The sequence below is a fragment of the Hyla sarda genome, chromosome 3 (assembly GCF_029499605.1).
Source record: "Hyla sarda isolate aHylSar1 chromosome 3, aHylSar1.hap1, whole genome shotgun sequence".
NCBI classification, from domain to species: Eukaryota; Metazoa; Chordata; class Amphibia; order Anura; family Hylidae; genus Hyla; species Hyla sarda.
In genome coordinates this window covers 102,957,120-102,981,015 of record NC_079191.1, presented here as the reverse complement: position 1 = coordinate 102,981,015, position 23,896 = coordinate 102,957,120, and the positions used below count along the sequence as shown (strand labels likewise).

At 45.3% G+C, this 23,896-nt stretch overlaps 1 protein-coding gene across 1 annotated transcript; it reads left to right on the top strand.

Annotated features, from left to right (window-relative positions):
• The first annotated feature begins 753 nt into the window (after positions 1 to 753).
• Positions 754 to 2,148, top strand: PAQR9 (progestin and adipoQ receptor family member 9). Its single transcript, XM_056564808.1, has one exon. The coding sequence runs from the start codon at positions 1,108 to 1,110 to the stop codon at positions 2,143 to 2,145; it is 1,038 nt and encodes a 345-aa protein (XP_056420783.1). The 5' UTR covers positions 754 to 1,107; the 3' UTR covers positions 2,146 to 2,148.
• The last annotated feature ends 21,748 nt before the right edge of the window (positions 2,149 to 23,896 follow it).

Sequence of the window (23,896 nt, the reverse complement as noted above, 5' to 3'; positions counted from 1 at the left end):
TAAGATCCATTAGGTTTAGTACCCTGGAGGTCATGCCCTCAGCATCAGCCTAATCTCTATAAGATCCATTAGGTTTAGTACCCTGGAGGTCATGCCCTCAGCACCAGCCTAGCCTCTATAAGATCCATGAGGTTTAGTACCCTGGAGGTCATGCCCTCAGCACCCGCCTATTAGGTTTAGTACCCTGGAGGTCATGCCTTCAGCACCAGCCTAGCCTCTATAAGATCCATTAGGTTTAGTACCCTGGAGGTCATGCCCTCAGCACCAGCCTAGCCTCTATAAGATCCATTAGGTTTAGTACCCTGCAGGTCATGCCCTCAGCACCAGCCTAGCCTCTATAAGATCCATTAGGTTTAGTACCCTGGAGGTCATGCCCTCAGCACCCGCCTATTAGGTTTAGTACCCTGGAGGTCATGCCTTCAGCACCAGCCTAGCCTCTATAAGATCCATTAGGTTTAGTACCCTGGAGGTCATGCCCTCAGCACCAGCCTAGCCTCTATAAGATCCATTAGGTTTAGTACCCTGCAGGTCATGCCCTCAGCACCAGCCTAGCCTCTATAAGATCCAGTAGGTTTAGTACCCTGGAGGTCATGCCCCTCAGCACCAGCCTAGCCTCTATAAGATCCATTAGGTTTAGTACCCTGGAGGTCATGCCCTCAGCACCAGGTAACCGTATGCCATGTATCGGTTGTCTGCAGTGGAAAATCCAATCAGTGCTGTCACTCCTGCCCACCAGCCAGCCCCCCTGCGCCCATACTTGGTACAGTGTCACCCGTGTATCTGTCATAATAAACTTCAAGGTCAGGAACACCCACTCTGCAGGCAGGGATGGGGGTGGGGGGTCGCTGACAGCCCTCACACCTCACCATCCTCCCTATGGTGGAATGCACAGGCTGGAGGATCAGATGCTCGGGGCTGCGGAGTGGTGCAGGCTACTACTGTGCATGACTGCAGCTCAGCTGCCGCATTCATGCTGAAGGAGCTCAGAGCTGGAGGGCTCAGCAGCGGCGGCGGCGGCGGCGGCTCGGAGACTTCACCCCCTGCCTCCTCATCCTCCTCACCGCAGCTGGCACACACCGGGCGCCCGCTCTGATCCAGGAGGGCACCATGCCCCCGCAGACCCTCACCCGGGACCGCTCCTCTCTGCTGCGCTGGGACGAGGTGCCCGATGACTTCGTGGAGTGCTTCATCCTGTCCGGGTACCGGCGGCTGCACCTGACCGCCCAGGAGTGCCTGGCATCCATCTTCCAGCCCACCAACGAGACCCTGAACTTCTGGACGCACTTCATCCCCTTGGTGCTGTTCGCCAGCCGCTTCTACCAGGTGATCTTCCTGTCCGGAGAGCTGCCCTGGCACCACCCTGCGCTGCTGCCACTCTGGTGCTACGCCTCGGGGGTACTGCTGACATTTGCCATGAGCTGCACTGCCCATGTGTTCAGCTGCCGCTCCCTGCGCCTGCGTGCCGCCTTCTTCTTCCTGGACTATGCCTCCATCAGCTACTATGGCTTTGCCAGCACCCTGGCATACTCCTACTATCTGCTGCCCAGGCTGAGCCTGCTGGACCCGGGGGTGATGACCCCGTACCTGCAGAGCCGGGGCTGGCACTGGGTGGACTATGGCATGCTGATGGGGCTGTACAGCGAGCTGGTGCTGCCCATAGCCTTTGTGCTGGCGGTGACGTGCACGGTGGCATGCTGCAAGAGCAGATCCGAGGACTGCTCCTACCCCTTTGCCATCCGCACTTTTGTCTTCGCCATGCCCCTCAGCATGGCATGCCCGGTGATGATCGAGAGCCTGCTGTTTGACCTGGGCAGGAACAACCCCATTCTCTTCGTGCACTTCTACAGGAGGTACTTCTGGCTGCTGGTGGCCGCCTTCTTCAATGTCAGCAAGATCCCCGAAAGGATCCAGCCCGGGCTCTTTGACATCATTGGGCACAGCCACCAGCTCTTCCACATCTTCACCTTCCTCAGTATTTATGACCAGATGCACTATGTGGAGCAGGGGCTGGAGCACTTCCTGAAGGCTCCTCACACCTCACCTACCATCCAGGGCACAGTAGGGTACCTGGTGCTGCTCATCATCTGCCTGGGCTTGGTAGTAAGGACCTATCTGAAGGGACTGTCCACCACCAAACAGGACTAATGTAAGCTAGGCGCTGCCTGAGTGCAACCATGGTGGAGGCATCATCTTGTCAACTAGATCAGTGGTCTCCAAACTGTGGGCCTCCAGAGGTTGCAAAACTACAATTACTAGTTGTCCGGGCATGCTAGGAGTTGTAGTTTTACAACCTCTGGAGGTCCAGAGTTTGGCGACCACTAAACTATGTGCAACCATGGGGGAACCATTCTTCTTGAATTAATGGGACAACAAACTAGATCAGTGGTCTCCAAACTGTGGACCTCCAGAGGTCACAAAACTACAACTCCTAGCATGCCCGGACAGCCAACGGCTGTCCGGGCATGCTAGGAGTTGTAGTTGTGTGACCTCTGGAGCAGGGATGTGCACTCATTGACAAGAACGGGGACTAGAGCCCCTGCCCTTTTGACACTGGGCAGTGGGGCATCATTATCTGGGCATTTAAATAAATCATTTTGAGAAGTGCCCTTTTTTTTACTTCAGGCCCTGTGCAAGTCCCTGCTCTGGAGGTCCACAGTTTGGCGACCACTAAACTATGTACAACCATGGTGGAACCATTCTTCTTGAATTAATGGGACAACTAACTAGATCAGTGGTCTCCAAACTGTGGACCTCCAGAGGTTGCAAAACTACAATTCCTATCTGTCCGGGCATGCAAGGAGTTGTAGTTTTGCAACCTCTGGAGGTCCACCGTTTGGAGAACACTTAACTAGATCTTATTAGGGATGTTCTGATTAATATCATGTCTGATTCTACTGTAACTTACCAAACAGTGCGCCATGACGTGTGTGGAATGTGCTTTGACTTATCTCCTTACGTGCCCGATGTAACTGTTGGCGAAATTCTAAGTCATAGTTGGCCACCCTAACCCTAACGTCACATCAGAACATTTAGCCAGAAACCACACGTAAAGTTATCATACAATTGCATTATACTAATTGGAAGATTCTCGACCAAATGTTAGACGCTGTGATTGTAGTGACATGGTAGGAGAATAATCCCTAAAAAAAAACCTCTTTGTGACGTTATCCAACAGATGGACACATTGTAGCGCCGATCCCTCATTTCCTGACCGGCCTACTTATCTGCATGTCTATGCTTAGCTATACAGTTACCACCACCCCTTCCCCCACCCTTCTTTTATTCCCAGTGCCCACCAGTCATGGTTGCAACCAGGCGGAGATGGTAAATTTGGAACCACTTGAAGATGCATTCACTCTTCCCTGCTATGTACATGGGGTACACCTTAGTGCTGCTAGTTACCTTCACACTTTACAACACAAGCATTTACCGATTGTATTTATTAAACAAGGTGTTCTCATTGTGACTGCTAGGGTACCGGACTGGGGGCACCAGAACGCTGCTAACATTCCTGGATGTGTACATATTGCTATGATGGGCTACAGCGGGTTATAGGAATATGTGGTGTCATTCTTACTGTGGTCTGATGCTGCTAATAATACAACTGTGTGTGAACCAGGGGACACCCATACTAAACCTGTGGTGCCCCAGTGGGGTTATTGCACTGTCCTCATCCCCAAGCGGGTACTTGCTCTGTCCTCATCCCTAGGCGGGCACTTGCACAGTCCTCATCCACAGGTAGGCACTTGCACAGTCCTCATCCACAGGTAGGCACTTGCACAGTCCTCATCCCCATGTGGGCACTTGCACAGTGCTCATCCCCAGGTGGGCACTTACACAGTCCTCATCCCCAGGCGGGCACTTGCACAGTCCTCATCCCCAGGTGGGCACTTGCACAGTCCTCATCCACAGGTAGGCACTTGCACAGTCCTCATCCACAGGTGGGCACTTGCACAGTCCTCATCCACAGGTAGGCACTTGCACAGTCCTCATCCACAGGTGGGCACTTGCACAGTCCTCATCCACAGGTGGGCACTTGCACAGTCCTCATCCCCATGTGGGCACTTACACAGTCCTCATCCCCAGGCGGGCACTTGCACAGTCCTCATCCCCAGGTGGGCACTTGCACAGTCCTCATCCCCAGGTGGGCACTTGCCCAGTCCTCATCCCCAGGTGGGCACTTGCACAGTCCTCATCCCCAGGTGGGCACTTGCCCAGTCCTCATCCCCAGGTGGGCACTTGCGCAGTCCTCATCCCCAGGTGGGCACTTGCACAGTCCTCATCCCCAGGTGGGCACGTGCACAGTCCTCATCCCCAGGTGGGCGCTGTGTTTCTAATGTACAGTGTGATCATAACATTGGGGGTACTGGGATGTAACTTGAATAGAGGTTATTTTGAGAAATACTATTCTAGAGCAGTGGTCTCCAAGCTGTAACCCCTCCAGCTGTGGCAAAACTACAATTCCCAGCATGCCCGAACACCCAATGGCACCAGTTTTGCACCAAGTGACAAGGACCACGACCTCTCATTTTGTATCTGATGTCCAGAACCATGACCTCTTATTTTATATACTCTAGAACAATGGTTTCCAAACTGTGGACCTCCAGCTGTTGCAAAACTACAACCCCCAGCATGCCCGGGATGCAGCATAATAGATCTTATAGAGCAGTGGTCTTCAACCTGCGGACCTTCAGCTGTTGCAAAACTACAACTCCCAGCATGCCCGGACAGCCAACGGCTGTCCGGGCATGCTGGGAGTTGTAGTTTTGCAACATCTGGAGGTCTGCAGGTTGGAGACCACTGTTATAGAGGATGGTTTGGTGCTGAGGGCATGATCTTCAGGGTCACTAAACCTAATGGCTCTTATTGACCAGCGGTCTCCAAACTGTGGATCTCCAGATGCAAAACTACACCTCCCAGCATACCTGGACACCCACGGATTGCTTGGAGTTGTAGTTTTACATCTGGAGATCCACAGTTTGGAGACCACTTTTCTAGAGTATATAAAATGAGCGTTCAAGTTTCCTGTCACCAGATGCAAAATGAGGGGTTAAGGTCCTTGTCACTACAACTTCCAGTATGCCCAGACAGCCGTTAGTTGTCTGGACATGTTGGCAGCTTTGCAACAGCTGGAGGTCCACAGTTTGGAGACCACTGTTCTAGAGTATATAAAATAAGGGGGTCAAGGTCCTTGTCATCAGATGGAGAATGAGGGCTCACGGTCCTCGTCGCCTAGTGAAAAACTACAATTTTGGCCCAGACAGCTTGGAGGTCCACAGTTTGGAGACCACTGTTCTACAGTATACAAAATGAGGGGCCATGGTCCTGGTTTCAAGATGCAAAATGAGGGGGCAAGGTCCTTGTTGCCCTGTGCAAAAATACAACTTCCAGCATGCCCAGACAGCCAACAGCTGTTCATGCATGCAGGGAGTTGTAGTTTTGCAACAGCTGGAGGTCCACACTTTGGAGTCCACTGTTCTAGAGTATAAAAATGAAAGGGGTTATCCAGGAAAAAACTTTTTATATATATATATATATATATATATATATGTATATATATATATATATATATATATATATATATATATATATCAACTGGCTCCAGAAAGTTAAACAGATTTGTAAATTACATCTATTAATAAAATCTTAATCCTTTCAGTACTTATGAGCTGCTAAAGTTGAGTTGTTCTTTTCTGTCTAAGTGCTCTCTGATGACACGTGTCTCGGGAACCGCCCAGTTTAGAAACAAATCCCCATAGCAAACCTCTTCTACTCTGTGCAGTTCCCGAGACAAGCAGAGATGTCAGCAGAGGGCACTGTTGCCAGACAGAAAACAACAACTCAACTTCAGCAGCTGATACTTATTGGAAGGATTAAGATTTTTTAATAGAAGTAATTTAGAAATCTGTTTAACTTTCTGGAGCCAGTTGAAATACCCCTTTAAGGGGGGTCAGGGTCCTTTTCACCAGTGATTCCCATCTCCATGACCCCAAAAGTAGAACCTATAATGAGGACCCCCTTTGTGTTCCATTCCCCAGTGTGCCGCAAGCCACGAGCTGAACGACTTGAATAAGTGTTGTCCGGTAGGCCGCCGTTTCCAGAAGAGTGGATGCATCTTCCATTGTTAATGTGCACTCCCTTAGGGGCATTACTAGTTTTATTAGGATGTTGCAATGAAATAACGGGACGCAAAACCAGTAACTTATTTATTTATCAATTTGCTTTTATGCTTGTGCTATGGGGCTTTGTCTTTTTCCTTTTTTTTGGGGGTCATCTGCTGTAGGATTAGCTTTTCAATGTAAACAGTTTGGCAGCTGCCTGTTGTCCTGAGCATTACGTCCGCGAAACGGCAAGGAGCAGCATGGGCTGGAACAAGAGACGTCCTCAACTCCACCTGCCCTCTTGTTCTCATTCATAAATAGATGAACCCTCCTAGACCCAGCTGCTAATGCACAATGTGAACCAACATTTTTAACCACTACAGTGCTGGACACATGCATGGGGGAGATTTATCAAAACCTGTGAAGAGGAAAAGTTGCCCAGTTGCCCATAGCAACCAATCACATCGCTTCTTTCATTTTGCAGAGGCCTTGATGAAAATGAAAGCCAATCTGATTGGTTGCTATGGGCAACTGGGCAACTTTTCCTCTTCACAGGTTTTGATAAATCTCCCCCCATGCTGTGCATCCCTCTAGGCCAGTGTCTCCCAACCAAGGTGCCTCCAGCTGTAGCAAAACTACAACTCCCAGCATGCCCGGACAGCCTTCGGCTGTCCGGGCATGCTGGGAGTTGTAGTTTTGTCACAGCTGGAGGCATCCTGCTTTGGAAACACTGCTCTAGGCGACGCACAGACCTGCACAGAATTTTACACGCACTTAACACTTTCAGCATCAAAGGGCTGGGCTCGACGATTATTTATTTTTTTAGTTTGAGGCCTCCTTTGCAGTGCAGGGGGTCAGCACATTCATACGTTTTACCCAGGGGTCAAGTCCTGGGAAAAAAAAGTGTGGGAACTCACCCAAGATTTCCACTTAAAGGGGGTACTCCGCCTCTAGACATCTTATCCCCTATCCAAAGGAGGGTAAGGGATAAGATAAGGGTATGGGATAAGATGTCTGATTGCGGTGGTCCCGCCGATGGGGACCACCGCGTTCTCCCTGCTGTACCTCGACATTCGTTTAGAGCATTGGGTGCAGCGCCAGAGGCTCATGACGTCACGACCACAGCCCTTCAATGCAAGTCTATAGGAGGGGGCATGACGGCTGTCACTCCCACTCCCATAGACTTGCATCGAGGGGCCATGGCCATGACCTCATAAGCCTCTGCCCCCCTTCGCCAGTCATTCGGCACAGAGCGAAGTTCACACCGTGCAACGGATGTCTGGGGTGCCGCAGCCAAGATCACTGGGGTCCCCAGCGGCAAGACCCCCGTGATAAGATGTCTAGGGGTGGTGTACCCCTTTAGGGGCTGGTTCTGCAGGACTCCTGCTAATGGGAACTACGTTCCTGCTGTGGAAAAAGTGCAGGAACTCCGTTCCCATGAGTTCCTGCAGGACTTGAGCCCTGGTTTTACCCCATGATCTCGCCCACTTGGCTGTGCCTGTCCATGTCCTCGTGTGAACTTGTTATTTATTTCATATGTACGTTATTTCCATCAAAGCAACAAAAATAGGAATTGCGTTTTTATTTACAGTAAATCTACTGAGCACATGAAGAGCGAAACAAGCCATCTTATCCAATGCATGATCGTCATAATGAAATATACCATGTCCTGTAACTCATTTCGAAGCATCTGACTGAAATGAAATAATAATAAGTCATTGAATTTTTAAGGTTGTGCTTCTTTTTTTAATATGTCTCGTTGTCACTTGTCTTTCTAAAACTATAGGGGTTTGGATAGGACTATTAGGCTAGGTTCACACTACGGAATTTCCGCCTGCAATTACGCTTTGAAATTGCAGGCAGAAATTCCGCTTGCTAAAATGTATAGTGTAGTGAATGGGTTTCCGTTCACAAATTCACACTTCGGAATTTGTGAAGCGGAATTTGTGAACGGAAAATCCGCTTGGAAATCTCTGCCTGGAGAATGGCTTTGCTCATTCTTCAGGTGGAAACACTCGTGGAACACATTGCAGTCTATTGGAGACTGCAGTGTCCGCACGGTCTGAGCGCTGACTGATTTGCACTCGGAATCTGCGGGCAGAAACTTTCTGCCCGGAGATTCCGCAGTGTAAACCTAGCCTTAGGGTACGTTCACACGTGCTGATTTTTTTAGCGGGTTTTCCGATGCGTATTTGAAAGTGGGCGGGCTCTTCTCGGCTGTCCGCCACAGTCCCTACTGACTTCAATGGGGCTTGCGGCAGATTTTCCGCAGTGTACATTCCGCTGCGGAAAATCTGCTGCGGACAGCCGAGAAGAGCCCGCCCACTTTCAAATACGCAGCGGAAAACCCGCTAAAAAAATCAGCACCGTCTGCGCGTGTGAACGTACCCTTAGAGTATGTATACATGGCTGAATTTTGCTGAATTCTGCTGAAATTCCATTCGGCAAAGGTGAAACTGCGGCATTTTGTTGGTATTGCAGCGGAATTTATGCATTCTCAGAGCACAAAATTCTGTCGAAATTCTGGCCCCATTGACTTCAGTGAAATCCACTGCGGAATTCCACAAAATATGAGAAGGATCTTATATTTTTGCGGAAAATGTAATGTCTGCTGCGGAAATTCTGCAGTTTGAATGGGACTGCGGAATCCCATTGAATTCAATAGGCATTAAATTATGTTGAAACTTTCGGTGCAATTCTGCTGAATTCCACAACAAAATTCCGCCGTGTGAAAATATCCTAAAGCTGGGATTATGCTTGGTGTTTTTGTGAAAAAATTACCGAAAAATTGGCCCACTAGAGCAGTGGTCTCCAAGCAGTGGGCTAAGCATGCTGGAATTTGTAGTTTTGCAACAGATAGATGTCCACAGTCTGGAGACCACTGTTCTAGAGTATATAAAATGAGGGGTCAAGGTCCTGGTAACCAGATGCAAAATGAGGGGTCTAGGTCCGGATTTTGCTACCATTGACTTCAATGGGTCTGCGACAAATCTACAAATCTCCCACTATTGTGGATTTTATGCTGACTCATTGAAGTCAATGATAGCAAAATATGTTGCAAATCTGCAAAAATCCGCAGGAACAGGGAACAGACCCTTAGACATGGATTCACGTTTCCAAACGGAATATTTGACATGTCACTTATACCTGTATATTTAAAAAAAAAAAAAATAATACATTTAATGCCTTTTTTTCAGGAGGAACTATTCCACAATGAGAACAAAAAATACTGTGTAAATCCAGCCTCAGTGCCAAGGTTATATGATACTGGCTTTATTCACACAGAGGAAACAGTAATGCAGCTGGGATATTATTAGGGTATGTTTACATGTGCATATTATGCTGCAAACTTTCTGCAGCTGATTTTGCTACCCGTTGTCTTCAATGGTTAGCAGAATCTGCTGCGGTAAGTTTGCAGCAAAATAGGCTGGGTTCCCATTTCGTTTTCCCCCATACGGGAGCGCATACGGCAGGGGAGAGCTAAAAACTTGCGCTCCCGTATGCCTTTCTATGCGCTCCCGTATGTAATTAATTGCAATGAGCCGACCGCAGCGAAACGGTCGGTCCGGTCGGCTCATTTTTGCCCCGTATCCTAAAACAGTGGTCGACCACGTAAAAGCGCATACGGGGCAAAAATGAGCCGACCGGACCGAACGTTTCGCTGTGGTCGACTCATTGAAATTAATTACATACGGAACGCATAGAAAGGCATACGGGAGCGCAAGTTTTTAGCTCTCCCCTGCCGTATGCGCTCCCGTATGGGGGAAAACGAAATGGGAACATATATGGGTTCACATACATCAAGTGTTCGGTATAGGTTGCCTCCTGCGTGCACTGGAGGAAAACTGATGTGAGAAATGATCCCATTCATTTGAATGGGACAGTTCACAATCATCCAGCATCCCAATTTTGATGCTGGATGGTTGGACACGCCGGACAGCACCGGATGACAATGTGCATTAATTGTCATTAGTTGTATGGCATGCGGCGTCCATTGTTTCTGGCACTGGACAGGGGAACGCAGCTTGCTGCGTTCCCCTGTCCAGTGCCAGAAACAATGGACGCCGGATGCCATATAACTAATGACAACTGATGCACGTTGTCATCAGTTGCGGCATCAGTTGTGTTGAGACCAGACATGTTTTGTCGGGTTGTGCGTCAGATTCTGTCGCATTACGTCAGATTCTGTCGCATTGCACCAGAAATTCTGCCTGCGCCAGAATTGAAAAAACCCCGACTAACTCTCCATTTTGCTAAGAAAACCTGAAATGGAGAGTGGCATGGTCTCCGAAAAGGGGGGTGTTCCCGACATTTTCACAAAAAAAACCAACATATTTACTAAGGTTTCTACATAAAATGTGGTGGTGATAAAATACACATAAAAAGTTTGTTGAAACCAAAACCCTACACCTTTGAGCAGTCGGTTAAGGTGTTTATGTTAAAAACCTTTTTATAGTCCTTTGTATATTATTAAAACCCATTTTTGGAAATGTATTTAATTATATCTGTTAATTACCTATTTTTATTCCTTATTAACCTTTTAGTTTATAATTAAAATTTGTACATAATGCATCACAATCAGGATAATACTTATTGTAATCTAATATTTTTTTTTATCTGTTTTCAATTACAATTTAAAGGGGTATTCCAGGCAAAAACTTTTTTTTATATATCAACTGGCTCCGGAAAGTTAAATAGGTTTGTAAATTACTTCTATTAAAAAATCTTAATCCTTCCAATAGTTATTAGCTTCTGAAGTTTTCTGTCTAACTGCTCATTGATGATGTCACGTCCCGGGAGCTGGGCATGATGGGAAAATATCCCCATAGGAACTGCACAGCTCCCGGGACGTGAGTCATCAGAAAGCAGTTAGACAGAAAACAACAACTCAACTTCAGAAGCTAATAACTATTGCAAGGATTAAGATTTTTTTAATCAAAGTCATTTACAAATCTGTTTAACTTTCCGGAGCCAGTTGATATATAAAAAAAAGTTTTGGCCTGGAATACCCTTTTAACAGGTTTCAGGGTATATTACAACCAAAAATAAGTTTATCAAGGCAGCCCCTACCATAAAAAAATAAATAAATATATATATATATATATATATATATATATATATATATATATATATATATACTGATCAATCATGGCCATTCCAAAATGAAATTGATGTGCGACAGATTAGTAAATTAGAGTGAAAAATAAGTAAACCTGAAATCACTCCAAGATAAACACTCCATTCTTAGTAAATGAGGGCTATTGTCTGTTGGCCCCTGTCCCTTTTAATGTGTACAGGTTGGTCAAGTAGGCAAGGGAGCAGGAGCTTGTGAGCCAGCTAAGCTTCTGTTTAAGAAAAAGAGGACTGAGTGGCAAAAGGAGATGAAAAGTGGGACCACCATAACTCTTTAACCATCCCTTGTTAAAGGGGTGTTCAAGTCAAATATCACTGATGATCCAATATATTGGCCTCCAATAGCTGAAGGGCTACACCCAGCATCCTGCCGATGAGGATTCCCTCAGCTGATCTTGGACATCAAGTAGAAGGTAGGAAAAATCCGGGTGTTCAGGCGCGTACCGCAAGAATAGAGTAACATCCAATGGTAGGATAAATGTTCTTTATTTGGCCGATTCAAACGCGTTTCGAGGCTGCTGCCTCTTTCTCAATGAACAATGTGTTAGATATGAATCCTCATGGAGTAGGGGGTATATTATTTATTATTTGAAATAATATACCCCCTACTCCATGAGGATTCATATCTAATCTATCCAGTACACATACCAATAAGACATTGGGGGATATTTATCAAAGTTGTCTATGTCCCGCATCAATATAGACCAAACTACAGAGGGTTAGTCTGGTCTATTGTGCACCTAATTTATCAAATGGCGCACAGGTCTTGATAAATTCTGTGCACAGACTTTGAGATCTATGCTTTAGTCTATATTTAAACCTGCTCCAGCATGGTCTGACATTTCGGCGTACTTTCAGCCTATGCGACTTGTCGCTGAAAAGTCGCACTTGATAAATTCAGCACCAATGAATTTTTCAATGCATTTCAGTCTAAAATAGACTTGCATGCATCATGTTCTAAAAATCCTCTAGAGCAAAAGTCGCACAGATTTAGACTGCGACTTTCTGTGCGACAAATTTAGACAAGAAAAACCAGTCTAAATCCTTTGATAAATCTCCCCCATTGTCATAGTCTCTGCCTCGCACAATTGGAACGTTGTGATCCCGGCTTTCTGTCTAGAATACCACCCTTTAAGGCCCTGTTCACACTACGGAATTGCCGCGGAATTTCCGGGCGGAATTCCGCGGGCGCAATTCCGCGGTGTGATCTTTAACATTAGTGTGAACGGGTCTCCGTGAGACCAGTTCACACTGCGGAATTTCCGCGCAAAGAAAGAACATGTTCATTCTTTGCACGGATTCCGCGAGCACTGCATAGCCGTCAATGGTGACGGCTCAGTGCCCTGCGGCCCTAGTGCGAGAATTCCGTAGTGTGAACGGGGCCTAACTATCCCAAGTACAGTCTGAACATGGAGAACAGTGAACTGAATTAAAATATAGCTTGAATAACACATTCTCCGCACTTACCCACTCCATCCAGCGTATATTGCCATAGGAGTTGTCATAGTCCCCGCCACGCACAATCTGAGCACTGCGATTCTGTCTCCCTACCTGTAATGATACCACAACACGAATACTGCGCACATTTCAATGCGCTACAAAACAGGACCCAGAGCACAAGCTGCACGTCGGTTATGCATATTATGCATAACCACATACCGCTCTATAATAAATAATATACCCCCTACCCTGTACCACTAGTAACAGCCGTTTCACTATCTAATCCCATGCGGCGAATATACACAGCCCATTGTCACCAACCATAATTCGGATCCACCATTAAACTCCCTTTTTTTCCTCTCAAACACAAAACACATATCAGTGTATTTATTATGAAGACTTATACACATCAAGAATTTCACACTGCTGACAAGTACGATCCGCACATAGAAACATATGGCGAAATGTTCCCCTACTATCAGACATCACTCTGATAGGTGTGATGGTTACGTCACCAGTGCGCGCAGTTCACATGGGGCGGTCCCGTACCGGACCCGTTAGCAGGTTTTTTACTGTTTTAAATACCTGTGTTCATTTGTACTGTACAAGCCATTGTTCATTGAGAAAGAGGTAGCAGCCTCGAAACGCGTTTGAATCGGCCAAATAAAGAACATTTATCCCACCATTGGATGTAACTCTATTCTTGCGGCACGCGCCTGAACACCCGAATTTTTCCTACCTACTACTTGATCCCCATTATATGTACAGAGCTTAGTAGAATTTAAAGGGGTATTCCAGGCAAAACCTTTTTTTATATATATCAACTGGCTCCGGAAAGTTAAACAGATTTATAAATTACTTCTATTAAAAAATCTTAATCCTTCCAATAGTTATTAGCTTCTGAAGTTTTCTGACTAACTGCTCAATGATGATGTCACATCCTGGGAGCTGTGCATGATGGGAGAATATAGCTGCACAGCTCCCGGGACATGAGTCATCAGAGAGCAGTTAGACAGAAAACAACAACTCAACTTCAGAAGCTAATAACTATTGGAAGGATTAAGATTTTTAATAGAAGTAATTTACAAATCTGTTTAACTTTCCGGAGCCAGTTGATATATAAAAAAAAGTTTTAGCCGGGAATACCCCTTTAATCTTTTAAGATTAAGGGAAAGAGCTTGCTTTACAGGTCCTTATGGGGCTCGCGTCAAAGGGGGCATGTATGGTGGCCACTTCCAGCTGCAAAAAAAATAGTATATTGCCCCAGAGAGAATAACCAAGCGTGACACCATAAAGGGTGACAAGCCTAGTTTAGGCTACTAATGTAATATGGAAAAGCCAATTGCACAGTTGTGGCGGACTGTTACTGCAGCTGAATAAATGCCTGGCTTGACTGTGAGTGCAAGGGACTACACTTTAAAAGCCCGGGGGTAGTGTAAGGGGGTAGCAAGACCCTTTAAAATTGTTTCTTCATGTCTTTATTTTTGTCTCGCTTGTGGTGAGAGACAATGTCTATCATGGTCCCCATGAACCTTTGCCTGGTGTGCGTTTCTATGAGAATTGCTATTATGGTCTTCACTTTTCTTCTTAAAAGCCTGCTAAGGTATAAGGTGCTGGTTTTAAAGGAACACTAATGTGGTGAACCAGGAGAGTTGTGGTGTCTGCGGTGTTGCGGTAGTGTTACAGGGTCTGGTGGTATTAACCCTTGAATGTTGTGACGCCAGGGTGAGGTTTGCTTACCGTTAATGGTCCTACGGCCAACCGGCCCAGAAACAGCAGGGAATAAATGGAATTTTCACAGCAGATTTTATGAATTAACTGGAGAACTTTACTTGCAGATTTTATGCAACAGTCTTTATGTAGAAACAGTCTCTTTAGAGGTAACCGCGATGCAGGCTCCTCACAGGCTTTGCTGGGACTTGAAATAATGATCCGTTTCATGCAGGCCACTGTGCTACTAATCATAAGATTTTAGCTGGTAGCAGTCACACAGGATTTGGTAGATTGAGCTTGATAACTCACGGTTTAGTGGCTGCTGGTTCTTTCAGGCTTTGGCCTAGATGAATTGAATGAAGTTATGCTGATTGTGCTTGCTTGATAATTCGGCAGGAAGAGAGAGAATTTACAGACTACAGCCCTTTATATAACAGGGGGCTGGACTAAGCTCATTGGTCAGCAAACCTGTAAGTCCTGAACCCAGTGAACTCTGGGTACATCACATGACCCAGTAAGGTCCTTAAACAATTATACATCACAACTGTACATCACATGACCCGGGAAAGGTCCTATACATTTATATTATCTTTATATATTAAACAATATACATAATTTATACTAGGCGACCAGGGGTAAGCCCTGCAGGAGAGCCCTATGGGAATAAAGGGACTCTGGCTGAGGGGACTTTAGACAGGGACAGGATCAAGTCCTGTACCGGGACACCACACTAACCTTTGTATTGTACTGTAAACTCTGAACTAATTCTGGAAGTTTTAGGTTGTTAGTGATCAGCAACCATTCAAGTTGACTGTTCTGAATTTACCCTGTAGTCTACATATTGAATGGGATACCATGCAGTAAAGTGTGCTCAATTGCTAAAAAAAAAAAAACTTTTTTTTTTAAAAAGGTCTCCAAAAGAAAGTTTTGTAAGCCAGGTCTAGGCTGGTGTAGATTTGTGATGTTTTGGAGGGGTTTGCGACTTTTTGTGCGGCATTTGCACTTGATAAATCCGTTACCACTGCAACTTAAAAACAGAAATTGTCTCTAAAGTCAAGACTGCTGAGACCCTTCCAGCTCCTAATGTGCCCAACCAGGCCCCTCCCCTCCTGAAATAAAGAGACAGGACACCAGTTTACACTTTTAAGTGGGTAGGGGTCAGCCACAGCTTTTATTTTAAATTAGCATATCAAAACAGCCATAAGGCACACAAATTCTCCATCAAAATCCATGTGGTACTGCCCCACCGACTCCGATGTGCAGGTCACCACCAGACTGACCGCATCTTTGCCTTCTACAAGTGTCCGCTGTGACTTCAGAATCCATACACCAACTGTATATAAAAGAAAACACATGAAACAACACACTTGTTATACAACAGGGAGGGAGGGTGGGGCAACCTCTGGGACCCAAGAGGGCAGACCCAAGAGGCGCCAGATCTGCTATAAGATACCTAGGGAGTGGCTAATAGTCCGGTAAAATAAGCCCAAAGGGGATTGGACAGGTTCCCCTACTAACCCACCCCCTCCCAGGGAAAAAACAACAGAAAAGGGGGGGTGGAGGTGGTAGGAGAAAACATGGAAGAGGGGCCTAACTTAAAGGGGTATTCCAGGAAAAAACTTTTTTTTTATATATCCACTGGTTCCAGAAAGTTAAACAGATTTGTAAATTACTTCTATTAAAAAATCTTAATCCTTTCAGTACTTATGAGCTTCTGAAGTTAAGGTTGTTCTTTTCTGTCTAAGTGCTCTCTGATGACACGTGTCTCGGGAAACGCCCAGTTTAGAAGCAAATTCCCATAGCAAACCTCTTCTAAACTGGGCGGTTCCCGGGACACATGTCATCAGAGATTACTTAGACAGAAAAGAACAACCTAAACTTCAGAAGCTCATAAGTACTGAAAGGATTAAGATTTTTTAATAGAAGTAATTTACAAATCTGTTTAACTTTCTGGAGCCAGTTGATATATATATATATATATATATATATATATATATATATATATATATATATATAAAAAGTTTTTTCCTGGATAACCCCTTTAAGGGGAACCTTCACTCCTGGCTCACCATGATAAATGTCCCGCTATTCTGTTTGGACTTTGACCCAAAAGCACCCAAACCACATATATGTTTGGAAAATGACCTTACAGGGGTACTCCACTGCCCCAGTGTTCAGAACATTTAGTTCCGAACACTGAATTTTGGCTGCGGGGTTGTGACATCACGGCCACGCCCCCTCAGTGCAAGTCTATGGGAGGGGGCGTACGCCCCCTCCCATAGACTTGCATTGAGGGGGCATGGTCATGATGTCAGGACCCCGCAGCCCACACCCAGCGTTCGGAACTAAATCTTCCGAATGCTGTTGCAGTGGAGTACCCCTTTAACAAAGAACCTGACTACATTCAGGCCATTGAAGTCAATGTTGCCCATGCCTGTATGTACATGTATACTTCAGCATCCAATTTTGATACATACGTGTGACATATCAACAAGTCATGATGCAGGTCTATCCTTAGACATCAGTGTTGTCATAATATTCAGTTGAGATCTTTTAGGGTGCGTTCACACACTATTTGTTCTTGCGGGTTTTCCGCTGCGTATTTGAAAGGGGGCGGGTACTTCTCGGCTGCCCGCAGCAGATTTTCCATGGAGGAATTTACGCTGTGGAAAATCCGCCGCAAGCCCCACTGAAGTCAGTAGGACTGCGGAGGATTTTCCGCAGCGTAAATTCCTCTGTGGAAAATCTGCTGCGGACAGCCGAGAAGTACCCGCCCCCTTTCAAATACGCAGCGGAAAACCCGCAAGAACAAATAGTGTGTGAATGCACCCTAACGTTTTTTTTAAATGGGAAAGGGAAATCTCACATGGGAACAAAGAACTGGGCATGTTCAAACACAGCATGCTGGATCTTTCTTTATCTTGACATTCTCCATTGTGGGAGAGCACAAAGGCCCCCATACAGCAGGTTTTTTCTCTTCTGTGAATGGCAAGGGAAGCTGCGTATTATGACTGAAATATGGCTTTTAAAATGGGCCTGTTTTACATTTATGGAAAAGTGGCCTCAGGCAGTGTAAACACATTGTGGAATAGATGTGCATTTTTAGCACAGAAAATGTCAATATCCCATTCACATTTCCAGAAACAATCAGTGCGGATTTAAAGGGGCAGCTGCAGGTTTTCAAGGTTGCACCTTGACAGATTGATTGGATTGAATATACATTTGAAATTGCTACATGATGATGTGTTTCCCTCTTTATGCACTGAAGCTGGCACGTTCCCTGAGTTTTTCCAGCAAGATGGTGACCACCACATTATGGGTGTCAGATCCGAGCATTCCTAGATGAACAGTTTCCTGGAAAGTGGATTGGTCATCTTGGGCCAGTAGAATGACCCCCAAGGTCTCCTGATCTGCCCCCCTTAGACTTTTATCTTTGGGGTCATCTGAAGGCAATTGTCTATGCTGTGAAGATACGAGATGTGCAGCACCTGAAACTACGGATACTGGAAGCCTGTGCTAGCATTTCTCCTGCAGTGTATATAGTAGTATATAGCAGTGTATACAGATACTGGAAGCCTGTGCTAGCATTTCTCCTGCAGTGTATATAGTAGTATATAGCAGTGTATGCGGATACTGGAAGCCTGTGCTAGCATTTCTCCTGCAGTGTATATAGTAGTATATAGCAGTGTATACAGATGCTGGAAGCCTGTGCTAGCATTTCTCCTGCAGTGTATATAGTAGTATATAGCAGTGTATACAGATGCTGGAAGCCTGTGCTAGCATTTCTCCTGCAGTGTATATAGTAGTATATAGCAGTGTATACAGATACTGGAAGCCTGTGCTAGCATTTCTCCTGCAGTGTATATAGTAGTATATAGCAGTGTATACAGATGCTGGAAGCCTGTGCTAGCATTTCACCTGCAGTGTATATAGTAGTATATAGCAGTGTATACAGATACTGGAAGCCTGTGCTAGCATTTCTCCTGCAGTGTATATAGTAGTATATAGCAGTGTATACAGATGCTGGAAGCCTGTGCTAGCATTTCTCCTGCGGTGTATATAGTAGTATATAGCAGTGTATACGGATACTGGAAGCCTGTGCTAGCATTTCTCCTGCAGTGTATATAGTAGTATATAGCAGTGTATACAGATACTGGAAGCCTGTGCTAGCATTTCTCCTGCAGTGTATATAGTAGTATATAGCAGTGTATACAGATGCTGGAAGCCTGTGCTAGCATTTCACCTGCAGTGTATATAGTAGTATATAGCAGTGTATACAGATACTGGAAGCCTGTGCTAGCATTTCTCCTGCGGTGTATATAGTAGTATATAGCAGTGTATACGGATACTGGAAGCCTGTGCTAGCATTTCTCCTGCGGTGTATATAGTAGTATATAGCAGTGTATACAGATGCTGGAAGCCTGTGCTAGCATTTCACCTGCAGTGTATATAGTAGTATATAGCAGTGTATACAGATACTGGAAGCCTGTGCTAGCATTTCTCCTGCGGTGTATATAGTAGTATATAGCAGTGTATACGGATACTGGAAGCCTGTGCTAGCATTTCTCCTGCGGTGTATATAGTAGTATATAGCAGTGTATACAGATGCTGGAAGCCTGTGCTAGCATTTCTCCTGCAGTGTATATAGTAGTATATAGCAGTGTATACAGATACTGGAAGCCTGTGCTAGCATTTCTCCTGCGGTGTATATAGTAGTATATAGCAGTGTATACGGATACTGGAAGCCTGTGCTAGCATTTCTCCTGCAGTGTATATAGTAGTATATAGCAGTGTATACAGATACTGGAAGCCTGTGCTAGCATTTCTCCTGCAGTGTATATAGTAGTATATAGCAGTGTATACAGATGCTGGAAGCCTGTGCTAGCATTTCACCTGCAGTGTATATAGTAGTATATAGCAGTGTATACAGATACTGGAAGCCTGTGCTAGCATTTCTCCTGCGGTGTATATAGTAGTATATAGCAGTGTATACGGATACTGGAAGCCTGTGCTAGCATTTCTCCTGCGGTGTATATAGTAGTATATAGCAGTGTATACAGATGCTGGAAGCCTGTGCTAGCATTTCTCCTGCAGTGTATATAGTAGTATATAGCAGTGTATACAGATACTGGAAGCCTGTGCTAGCATTTCTCCTGCGGTGTATATAGTAGTATATAGCAGTGTATACGGATACTGGAAGCCTGTGCTAGCATTTCTCCTGCGGTGTATATAGTAGTATATAGCAGTGTATACAGATGCTGGAAGCCTGTGCTAGCATTTCTCCTGCAGTGTATATAGTAGTATATAGCAGTGTATACAGATGCTGGAAGCCTGTGCTAGCATTTCTCCTGCGGTGTATATAGTAGTATATAGCAGTGTATACGGATACTGGAAGCCTGTGGTAGCATTTCTCCTGCGGTGTTGCTATCAGTGTGTGAAGAGTGGGAGAAGAGGGTTGCATTGACAATCCAACACAATGGGCAGCACATTGAACACATTTTATAAGTGGTCAATTGATTCCCCTGCTGCAGGGACAATGGAGGCCCATCAAAGGCTTCCCTCAGAGATAACATGACAATATGAAGGCTCTGAGAATTTTCAGATTTCCTTACATCTATGGAGAGAAGAAAAAAAGAAGACATTGCTGCCCATCCACATGTTACACACTTCTCAGCAAAATTAACAATAACAACCAAGGTTGTTAGTACACATTTAGATCAAATTGTATAATCCCACTTTCTGCTTCATGGCCACTTCATTCAAAAGGGTCCCTAACCTAAAAGGTGTACTGCATAGTGACCATGGACACCACTGCACCAGCACCACTGCACCAGCACAGCACCAACCAACAACAATGGCCACCCCACAGCACGCAAGCAAGAGAGAGGATCACAAAAGCTCACCTCTCCATGTGTTCCCAGCAAGAATATAAAAAAAAGATAGTAACTCTCATGCAGTCTCCTGTATGGGCTAAATACTTGGAAAACTGGTACCAAGGCATAACAAAAAAAGAGAGTAAACAGTAAATACAATGTAGCACTATGGAAGGAGAAAAAACTAAACAAAAAGGGCACACATTACTGGCTTGTACTGATAGAAATATTAGTAATGTTATTGTTTTCCAGTTGATTGAGGTAAATGCACATTTTAAAGTTTTTTTTTTTAAATCAACTGGTGACAGAAACTTATTCAGATTTGTAAATTACTTCTATTTTAAAATCTTAATCCTTCCAGTACATATCAGCTGCTGTATGCTACAGAGGAAGTTGTGTAGTTTTTTCCAGTCTGACCACATTGCTCCCTGCTGACACCTCTGTCCGTGTCAGGAACTGTCCAGTACACCTCTTCTGCTCTGGACTGTTAATGACACAGAAAGCAGTGTCAGCAGAGAGCACTGTGGTCAGACTGGAAAGAACTACACAACTTCCTCTGTAGTATACAGCTGATAAGTACCAGAAGGCTTAAGATTTTTTTTAAATAGACATAATTTACAAATCTGTATTACTTTCTGGGACAGTTTATTAAAAACATTTTTTTCCCCTCTGGAGTACCCCTTTAATATAACTCTTCTCATCTGTAACACGGCTGGAACTAGGCTTAGGCCGTAGCCCTGTGGAAGAAAGCTGCATCACTACCACAATGCAAAATCAGACTTTTTTTTCACAATGGTTATTTTCATGAATCCGTAAATCTAGGGACTGTTCTTAGAATTCTATAGAAAACTGTAATGTATTTTAATGGCTTTCCTAATGTAGTCAGTAAGACAAATCTCTGATAGATAGAGCATGCTGCAGTTGTTAAAGGGGTTCTCCACCATAAGGTGATTTTAGTATGTACCTGGCAGACAGTAATGGACATGCTTAGGAAGGATCTGCGCTTGTCTTGGGGCTAAATGGCTATGTCATGAGATTACCATAACACTGTGGCTAGCTTTTTGTGAACTGGTATTTCCTATTTGAGTTTTTCTTTTTTGCCTACAAATCCCATAATTCCATTTTTCTCCCTCCCACACATCAGCCACCCCACCCGTTGAAAGCTGCATCCATTCAAAAGACCTGTGGTTTTCAATCAGGGTGCCTACAGCTGTTGCATTAGTTGCAGATTGATTTCTCTCCCACCAAGCGATCACTCCACCCATTGAAGCAGACAGGCTCCCTGTCATCAGCTGACTAGTAAGGTCTCGGCCGCATTGCAACCTGGGAAAAATCTGAGACAACAGTAATTTTTTATGCTGATAAAAATAAATATTGGGGTGAAAATCACAGAAGAATTGTGAGAAAACCGTCACAGGTACAGACACTATATTATGAACTACACTAACTTTACAGCCCCTGTAGCATAGTCAAATAAAAAATTATTTCTGAAATACCCCTTTAAGGCAGTATGCCTCCAAAAATCCTATAGCTTTTAGCTGCATAGTGCAAACAGGATTACAAAAAATCCTCTTCTCTACAATGTGACATCTGGCCCCTATGACAAATGACAGCAGAAGCAGAAATGTAAAAAAAAAGTACCTTGTAAACATAACCTAATATGTTTTTAATACCAATTGCTACAGACCAGAGCTTCATTATAATAAGTCATCCGTATCAGTTGTGACCATCATATGATCATCTTTTCCTATGTAGTTTGTTTATTAATTCAAATATCTGAATTCAAGCCGATTTGGCATCCACAGTCCGCGTGTCAGTGACTGTTTGCAGCATAGTGACAGTGTCACGCTGTGATGAAATAGGAATCCGATAGATAAAAAGGCATTTTAGGACACAGGGTTATTAACAGGGATTTTGTTCGCGCCCTGTAACGTCAGTCTTTAAGCTCACAGTGTGGGTGCGGGGCTTATACTGGCCAGGCTTTTTATTCTGAATATAAAATGATAGCGTAGTCTCAGCACTGCAGTGCCGTGACTGTACAGTATAATACACAGGGGCTAGCTCTGCCTGCTTTTATTCTGAAGGAACAACGACTACTGTTACAGGCGGAAAACAGCAGCATTTCTGCTGACCTCCAAATGTGTCCAAACCGCAGAAAGCAGATCAATAGTAGCTGGTGCGAAGCCTCACTATGCCCTAGCATAACAAAGGTCGGCTGGGTATAGTGACCCAGAGTTTATGCAGAGTCATTTCAGCTATAGCTTTAAATATTTCACATTATAGTAAATGTTGCAAGCAAGCTTATACAGGGAAAAGTGATAAAAATAACCCTTAATACAGTGTTTTCAAACCAGAGTACCTCCAGCTGTTGCAAAACTACAACTTCCAGCATGCCCGGACAGCCGTTGGCTGTCCGGGCATGCTGGGAGTTGTAGTTTTGCAACAGCTGGAGGTACCCTGATTGGGAAACGCTGCTTTAGGGCGCGTTCCCACCTGGCGTATACGCAGCGTATTTCACGCTGCGTAAAATTTGTGGCAATACGCTGCGTTTTCCTCACTCACTATAAACACAGCAAATATAGACAAGGAGAGCGCTCCTAGTGTGATAACGTATTGTAAAAAGGAGATGGAAAGAAGCAAAAAATGCTCACCGAATATAGTTGTACTGCAACCAAGTACAGTGGTCCCTCAACATACGATGGTAATTCGTTCCAAACGACCCATCGTTTGTCGAATCCATTGTATGTTGAGGGATCCGTGCAATGTAAAGTAAAGGAAGCTGTACTTACCTGTCCCCGTCGCTCCGGACCAGGTCCTCACTGCTCTCGATGCTGTTCCAGGGGCTCCTGATGCTGTCCCGCTGCTCCGGTGTCTTATTCGCGATCCTCCGGCTTCTTCCGCATCTTCTCCGGTGTCCGGGCCGCGCTTTCTGGTGATGTTATTACGCTGCTGCGCCGGCACAGCGTGCGTAGTGACGTAATAACGACGCCGGAAACCAAGGCCCGGACCCTGGAGAAGATGTGCAAGACACCGGAGGATCGCGAAGTGGACCCGGAGCAGCGGGAATAGGTAAGCGAACCTGCCAGGGATGCTTAAACTGCTATCTGACAGCAGCTTAAGCATTTTGCGCAGTCGGATAGCAGTTAATGCGATGGCTCGACATATAAAAGCATCGTATGTCGATGCTGACATCGACATGCGATGGCCTCTGAGAGGCCATCGTATGTCGATTTTATCATATGTCGGGGCCATCGTAGGTCGGGGGGTTACTGTACAACTATGGTGAAAGCGTGGGATAACCCTCAACGGGCGAAGATCGGCAGCCGCTCCTGGCAACACAGGTGAAGCACTCAGACGGATCCCTCCAAAGAACAGCCCAGGATAAAAGCAGCGCACAAGACTTCAAAGGTAAAATGGTTTATTTACCCGGCATGCAACACGTTTCGCTGGACAACCAGCTTCATCAGCTTGATGAAGCTGGTTGTCCAGCGAAACGCGTTGCATGCCGGGTAAATAAACCATTTTACCATTGAAGTCTTGTGCGCTGCTTTTATCCTGGGCTGTTCCTTGGAGGGATCCGTCTGAGTACTATACACACAGGGCTTTCCAGCAGCAGCCCTATGTGTGCAGCGAGTT